This window comes from Nerophis lumbriciformis, linkage group LG09 (genome assembly GCF_033978685.3).
Source record: "Nerophis lumbriciformis linkage group LG09, RoL_Nlum_v2.1, whole genome shotgun sequence".
Classification (NCBI taxonomy): domain Eukaryota; kingdom Metazoa; phylum Chordata; class Actinopteri; order Syngnathiformes; family Syngnathidae; genus Nerophis; species Nerophis lumbriciformis.
In genome coordinates this window covers 12,463,785-12,471,949 of record NC_084556.2, presented here as the reverse complement: position 1 = coordinate 12,471,949, position 8,165 = coordinate 12,463,785, and the positions used below count along the sequence as shown (strand labels likewise).

General features: G+C 39.7%; 1 protein-coding gene across 1 annotated transcript; it reads right to left on the bottom strand.

The window, feature by feature from the left end:
• Window positions 1-1,120: 1,120 nt before the first annotated feature.
• Window positions 1,121-6,447, bottom strand: LOC133607145 (uncharacterized). Its single transcript, XM_061961609.2, has 2 exons — window positions 6,163-6,447; window positions 1,121-2,509 (listed from the first exon to the last, which is right to left on the bottom strand). Exons 1-2 carry the CDS (start codon window positions 6,323-6,325, stop codon window positions 1,443-1,445), a joined length of 1,230 nt encoding a protein of 409 aa, XP_061817593.1. The 5' UTR covers window positions 6,326-6,447; the 3' UTR covers window positions 1,121-1,442.
• Window positions 6,448-8,165: the final 1,718 nt, after the last annotated feature.

Below are 8,165 nucleotides of genomic sequence, written 5' to 3'. Positions count from 1 at the left end.
GCTATTGCTACTGGGGTTTTGAGTAATTTTAGTTGCAAAGTAGTTTGCTAAATATCTTTGATCTGAACTTCGTTCCAACGTGGGGTATAGATTCGTTAAAACAAGTGAATTGTTGGCAAGTGTCGTGTGAGATTATGTATCTCGGAAATATTTGTTATCCCTTGAGGGCGAGTGACTGCAAAATTAGCTAAAAGAGTTAGAATGTTAATGTTAGTATGCTAGCATGCTAACAGTTAGCATGTGTCAAGTACCAAGTTATATGACGCTGTAAAATTAGCAAAAAAAAAAGTATCAAGTGTCGAGTTTTGACTCTGTATGGCTGGAACATTTGCTAAAAAAAGTTAGCATGCTTACGTTAGCATGTTAACAGCTAGTATATGATATGAGAATGATGATGGAAAACAATATAATGTTGTTAAATAACAATAAAAATAATTATGCAAAAAATGGATACGATGACGCAAAGAAATAGCCAACTTACAATCAAATAAGAAATCAGCTATGGCAAGTCTACAATCAAACCGCAAAAGTCTAAAATCCTGAATGAAATATAAAAAAGGGAGCTTGGTGAGGAAATGAAAAACTTCTAAAATGTAATAAATAATCTTAAAGAGAAACACACAGCAATGCAACAATAGATGAAGGAAGGTCCTGCAAGAGGAAAATACAGCAATGCGTCAAGAAATGAAGGTCCTGCAACAAAACAAGATGGATCCGAAGAATATCGTAGATAAGATGGACCAGAATACGGGAATGAATGTGTGATCGTGACCTGGTTACGCATGACTCCTAGTTCATTTGTCAGAGCAGTCGACAGTAGAAAACCAGATGAATTGGATGTTGCCTCAACGGAGCAACACGTCAACTTCAGCACTCAAAGGAAGTTGATGTCGATATCAACACCATCGACACGTGTATTGAACTGGGAGGAAGAAACAACGACATCACTACAGTCATCATTGTGAAGTTTACCAACAGGCAATCCAAAATGGCACTGCTGAAACAGGAAAGAAGCTGAAGGGTACACGTGTGTACATAAATGAACACCTCACAAAATGTGACAACGACATGACCAAGAAAGCAGGGGGAAATCCCGGGAAGGTAGAGAATCAACTGCAAAATCGACATGCTCCAATCTACAAGCTGAATGGAGGTCTAGGCGGAAGAGTACTTGTTGGCAAAGACATCAAGGGTCTGGACAAATGATTTTCGCCCGCTTTGAAGAAGAGCTGCAAGACAGTCACGATAAAAATTGTCTTTATTTTGAAGAATGCGTGCAGTTGAGTTTTGTTACACTAGTATAGACATTTGACACAATTTCACAATCATTGACGTACAACTGTATAGTCCAAAGTGGGAATAAGATATCATACAGATTATCACTTTCAAGGTGACTCTTTACAAGTTAAATTACTCTTGACAAAAACTATGTAGGAAACCTTTTATTTCCTGCTGTGTATTTGCGTGTGAACCATCAAATTGCTATGCTGAGCGAAGGTTTTCGGACAAAACCAGCAAGAATACGGTCTTTCTCCCGTGTGCGTTCTCATGTGTGACTCCATGTTTGACTTTTGAGAGAATCTTTCGCCGCACACTGAACAACCAAACGGTTTCTCCCCCGTGTGCGTGCGCGTGTGTGCTGTCAAACCGTTGTGCTGACTAAACTTTTTCCCGCAAATTGAGCAGGAGTATGGCGTTTCTCCCGTGTGTCTTCTCATGTGTTTGACCATGTTTGACTTCTCCGAGAACCTCTGGCCGCATACTGAGCAAGTGAACGGTCTTTCTCCAGTGTGCCTTCTCATGTGTGGTATAATGTTTGACTTCTCCGCGAATCTCCGCCCGCAAATGGAACAACTAAAAGGTTTCTCCCCTGTGTGGGTTCTCATGTGTTTGCCCATGTTTGATTTCTCCGAGAACCTCTGCCCACAAACTGAACAACAGAAAGGTTTTTCCCCAGTGTGCGTTCTCGTGTGTCGAGCAAAATCCCTTTTATCGGAAAAGCTTTTAGCGCAAACTGAGCAGGTGAAAGTTTTCTTAGAGTGTTTGTTGCTGTGAGTCCTCATATCACCCTCACAGTCTGTATTGCTGCTCAAAGACTCTTGGGTATTGTCCCTGTCTGACAATGATGCTGTGTCGTCACTATCTGATTTTGGCGTGAACCGCGACGCGCCACACCGATCTTTGTCAGCTTCTATTGCCATGTGTTGTAGTGAGCTGTTTTGTGGAGGCTCCGCCCCTCTGCTCTCCTCACCCTGGCTGTAATGACGCTGTGACGACTCAGCTGGTTTCTCTTCATGGTCTTCAATCTTCACACAGACAACTGTCAGCGGCAGCTTGGTGAGATCCGCCACATCCGACCCGAGAAGACCATCTCCCTCCTGAGTGATCCAAAGTTCTTCCCCTTCCTCTTTAACATAGGGGGGCTGCGGATCCTCCTGCTCCAAAGTAGAGCCCCCATTTTGCGGCCGAGGGGGACGCTCTTCTTGATGACTAATCAGCTGCTGGATGTCTGCAGGGCACAAAATAAAAACACACTTTTCATAATTTATAACTTCACTATATGCCAGTCTCAAAAATAAAATTAGATTGCAGCAGTCTCATGTTAATAATAATACATATTTTGCAATATTATTTTAAGTTTTGTTTCATTAAAACAATATATATATATATATTTTTTTTAGAAATGCTTAAGCTTTTAATGTTCAATATCTTTATAAACTATTTGATAAAGTCTAAAAAAAACATGAGACATAGATAGAGTCTAGTTAAATATACTACACGTTTTATTTTTTGTAAAAAAACATTTTGCTGATTTTTCAAAAATATGTTTTAATTTTAATTTTCAATATATTTATGAATATACAGTACCTCATAACATCTCAAAATATATGACACATGGATGGTGTAGTACAAGTCTTATTTTGGGACAAAAAAAAATATTTTGCTGATTTTTCCAAAAAATTGTTGTTTTCAATTTTCAATATTTTTTTGGAATATACACAACATCTCAAAAAAACATGACAGGCACAGGGTGAGAGGTGAGAGGGGCTCGTGAACTCTGGATTAGTTTTTTCCAGGTCGTGAGTTCAAACCCTAGCCGAGTCATACCAAAGACTATAAAAATTGGACCCTTTACCTCCCTGCTTGGCACTCAGCATCAAGGGTTGGAATTGGGAGTTAAATCACCAAAATGATTCCCGAGCGCGGCCACCGCTGCTGCTCACTGCTCTCCTCACCTCCCAGGGGGTGGAACCAGGGGATGGGTCAAATGCAGAGGGTAATTTCACCACACCTAGTGTGTGTGTGACTATCAGTGGTACTTACTATACTTACTTATTTAAAGCGTGAGTGAAGAATGCACTACTGACCTGATAAGTCCGAAAGAGAAAGAGATGATACAGTATTATCTGCTCACACATGCTACCGCAAATAGTCCGGGATAGCCCCACTCCTAAATGCGTTAGTCACACGTGAGGCAAAACTACACCTTTTATTTCCTGGAAAAAATATTTTGCTGATTATTAAAAAATAGTTTACGTTTAAAATGTTCAATACCTTTAAGAATATACATCATAACATATCAAAAACACATTGATAGTGTCCAGTTGTTTTTAATTCAGGGACAAGTCTTATTTAATTAAAAAATTTTTTTTAAAAATGGTTGTTTTTAATTTGTAATTTCTTTATGAATATACAGTAATGACTCGTGTCAAGTTGTTTTTACGAAAAGTCTTATTTAGTGAAAAAAAAATATTTTGCAGATATTTCATATATATTTTTAAATGTTGTATAGTGTTCTGCATACATTGAATATACTACAAGTTTTATTCAGTGAAAAAATATTTAATATTTTTCAGAAATGTTTTGTACTTTACTTACTGCAGCTTCAGAAACCTTGGGCTCATGTTTGATCAGTCAATGTCTTTGGAGGGTCAGTGTCGTCAACTCACCAAAAACTGTTTTTATCATCTCAGAAATATTTCTAAAGTGAGAAATTCTGTTGTCAAAATTGGATCTCGAAATGATCATTCACGCGTTCATTTCGTCTCGCATTGACTATTGCAATTCTATTTTCACTCTCTTCAACAAGTCAACGCTGAAGTCTTAAGGGACTTCAGACTGTACAAAATGTGGCTGCCAGACTTTTGACCGGTGCACCCAGAACAGCCCACATTACCCCCATTCTATCCAGGCTTCCAGTTAAATTCTGCATTGAGTTTAAGATTTTAGTCCTGACATTCCGTGCGTTGCATGGTGGGTCCCCTCAGTACATCACTGTGTTGCTATGCCCCTACTCGTTAGGGCGCAGCCTCCGGTCTTCAGGCCAGGGTTTCTAAAGAACCCAACAACTGGTTTTAAAACCTGTGGAGCCTGGCATTCCAGGCTATAGCTCCTAGACTCTGGAACAATTTGCACCAGTCCCTCCATGATCTTGACTGTGTTGAAACTTTAAAAAGGCCTTAGTGGCCACATGCGTGGACAGCACCTTTTAGCTCTTATTTCCAAAATTGTGTACACTACTGAATTGGGGTCTTATGCCGACATATGGACACTTAGACTGCTATCTGGTGGTGTCAGAAGAGTACCACATACAATGGAATTTGGAAAAAAAAGGTGTAAAAATAAAAATTAGCATGTCACTACACATCATACTTGCCAACCCTCCCGAATTTTCCGGGAGACTCCCGAATTTTAGCGCCTCTCCCTAAAACCTCCCGAGACAAATTTTCTCCTGAAAATCTCCCGAAATTCAGGCGGAGCTGCAGGCCACGCCCCCTCCAGCTTCATGCGGACCTGAGTGACGTGTCGACAGCCTGTTTTCACGTCAGCTTTACCACAATACAAACAGCTTGCCTGCCCAATCACGTTATAACTGTAGAATGATCGAGGGCGAGTTCTTGGTTTCTTATGTGGGTTTATTGTTAGGCAGTTTCATTAACGTCCTCCCAGCGCGGCAACAACACACAACAACAGCAGTCACGTTTTCGTCTACCGTAAAGCAGTTTGTCTGCCGTAAACAGCAATGTTGTGACACTCTTTAACAGGACAATACTGCCATCTACTGTACATGCATATGTGACAATAACATCTACGGTTTTTAGAGAGTGCAGTGCACAACTGCACACACAACAAGGAGACGACGCAGAATGCATCATCAGAGAGGGTGTTCAGCATGGTTAGAAAAATAGTGACAGAGAATAGAACAAGGATGGACAATTCAACCCTTAACTCAACAATGAGTAGATGAGTGTTATGTGTGTGTATATGTGTAAATAAATGAACACTGAAATTCAAGTATTTCTCTTATTTATATATATATATATATATATATATATATATATATATATATATATATATATATATATATATAGCTAGAATTCACTGAAAGTCAAGTATTTTTTATTTATATATATACAGTATATATGAAATACTTGACTTTGTGAATTCTAGCTGTAAATATACTCCTCCCCTCTTAACCACGCCCCTTCTCCCGACCACGCCCCTCCCGAAATCGGAGTTCTCAAGGTTGGCAAGTATGCTACACATGAAGTACACGTTTGTGTACTTATGGACTAAGTACATCATATCAAAAGATGTTTTTTAGTTTTTATTCTAATTAGGGTCCAATAAGCCCAAATAGCAAAGAGAAATAAAAAAAGCATGTAAACAAACAGCTTGGGCCTTAAGAGGTTAAAGAAACATTTGAAAACTTCTCTTTTTAGTAAAGCTTTTAGTTAATGCACCTTTTAACTATCATTTATAATCCACTTTGTATGCTTTTTATGATGTTGCCCCTGTTGTTTTAAATTGAATTGTTGTTTTACTTTACGTATGTTTTGTACAGCGCTTTGTGATTTTATCTGTGAAAAGCGCATTATAAATAAAATGTACTTACTTACTTTCCAATAGCTTTCTAAATATACCTTTCAAAAACAAATTATTATGTTGTGTCTGGTTGTTTTTACTCACATATCGAAATAAATATTTTTAAAATAATAAAAATATTGGTACTTTTCTAATTGTCTAATTGTCTTAACGTCTCGAAAACACATGCCACAGGTTTTATTTTGCAGATTTTTTTTTTGGTAATATTTTTTATTTTTTAGTCATGGCTTTTGAACGCAAAGACAAATAAAAGACATAAAAGGTAAGTGAACATACCATCAACACGCAGCATATTAACGTGTTTGCGGTGTCGCTCCTGCGCCTCTCTTGCTCGAGAGAGTTCCTCCTCGTAAGACGCTATCGTTCTCTCAAACAGCTGGAATATTTCATCGGCTGCCGCCATTAGTCTCTTCCTCACCAACTCTCTCAACATTTTCATTTTCAGCAAGTAAACTAATAAAACACTGGAAGCCTCGCTAAATTTTTGAGCTCTTCTTCACCTTCACCTTCCAGTTTCCGCTTTTTTTTTCTTCTTCGACGGGAGTTTGACTGTGATGTCACACTACTGCCACCCTGCGGCGGGATTGAACACTGCTCAAGTGAAAGAGGTGACAATTTAAAACACATGTATAGGGTGTGCTGGTATAAAGCAGTGTTTTTCAACCTTTTTTGAGCCAAGGCACATTTTTTTTACGTTGAAAAAATCCGAAGGCACACCACCAGCAGAAATCATTAAAAAAACAAACTCAGTTGACAGTAAAAAAATCGTTGTCGCAATTGTTGGATATGACTTCCGAAAGGGACAAGCGGGAGAAAATGGATGGATGGACTTTAAACCATAACCAACCATGCATCAATATAGCTCTTGTCTCAAAGTAGGTGTACTGTCATGACCTGTCACATCACGCCCTGACTTATTTTGAGTTTTTTTGCTGTTTTCCTGTGTAGTGTAATTAGTTCTTGTCTTGCGCTCCTATTTTGGTGGCTTTTTCTCTTTTTTTGGTATTTTCCTGTAGCAGTTTCATGTCTTCCTTTGAGCGATATTTCCCGCATTTTTTTTTTTTTTAGCAATCAAGACTATTTAAGTTGTCTTTGTGGAGACATTGTTGATTGTCATGTCATGTTCGGATGTACATTGTGGATGCCTCTTTGCTCCACAGTAAGTCTTTGCTGTCGTCCAGCATTTTGTTTTTGTTTACTTTGTAGCCAGTTCAGTTTTAGTTTAGTTCTGCATAGCCTTCCCTAAGCTTCAATGTCTTTTCTCAGAGGCCTACTGAAACCCACTACTACCGACCACGCAGTCTGATTGTTTATACATCAATGATGAAATCTTAACATTGCAACACATGCCAATACGGCCGGGTTAGCTTACTAAAGTGCAATTTTAAATTTTGCGCGGAATATCCTGCTGAAAACGTCTCGGTATGATGACGTCTGCGCGTGACGTCACGAATTGTAGAGGACATTTTGGGACAGCATGGTGGCCAGCTATTAAGTCGTCTGTTTTCATCGCAAAATTCCACAGTATTCTGGACATCTGTGTTTGTGAATCTTTCGCAATTTGTTCAATGAACAATGGAGACAGCAAAAAAGAAAGCTGTAGGTGGGAAGCGGTGTATTGCGACAGGTGTTGTGCCGGATAACGCACCCCCTGACTGTTGTGTCGGATAACACAGCCAGTGTTTCATTGTTTACATTCCCGAAAGATGACAGTCAAGCTTTACCATTAGCCTGTGGAGAACTGGGACAACAGAGACACTTACCAGGAGGACTTTGAGTTGGAAACGCAGACACGGTACAGTGAGTACGCATGCAGCTGCGGCTTTCAAACATTTGATCGCTTGCTCATACGTGCGTGTCGCTATGTGCATGTCACGTACGTAACTTTGGGGACTTTGGGGAAATATATGTGCTGTATGAACTTTGGGGAGGTGAACGGTACTTTGGGGTGTGGGATTGAGTGTGTTGTGAAGGTGTTTGAGTTATAATAAAGTGTGTCTTGTGTTTATTTACTGTTTTAGTCATTCCCGGCTGAATATCAGGTCCCACCCGCCTCTCACAGCATCTCCCCTATCTGAATCGCTCCCACTGCCCTCTAGTCCTTCACTCTCACTTTCCTCATCCACAAATCTTTCATCCTCGCTCAAATGAATGGGGAAATCGTCGCTTTCTCAGTCCGAATCGCTCTCGCTGCTGGTGGCCATGATTGTCAACAATGTGCGGATGTGAGGAGCTCCACAACCTGTGACGTCACGCTACTCATCTGCTACTTCCGGTAC

What these genes read in the sequence shown, in the direction of transcription:
- LOC133607145 (XM_061961609.2), bottom strand. Translation starts at nt 6,325, where the DNA reads ATGAAAATGTTGAGAGAGTTGGTGAGGAAGAGACTAATGGCGGCAGCC. An exon ending in TAATATGCTGCGTGTTGATG is followed by an intron (nt 2,510 to 6,162) that starts GTATGTTCACTT and finishes TGTGCCCTGCAG; the next exon opens with ACATCCAGCAGCTGATTAGT.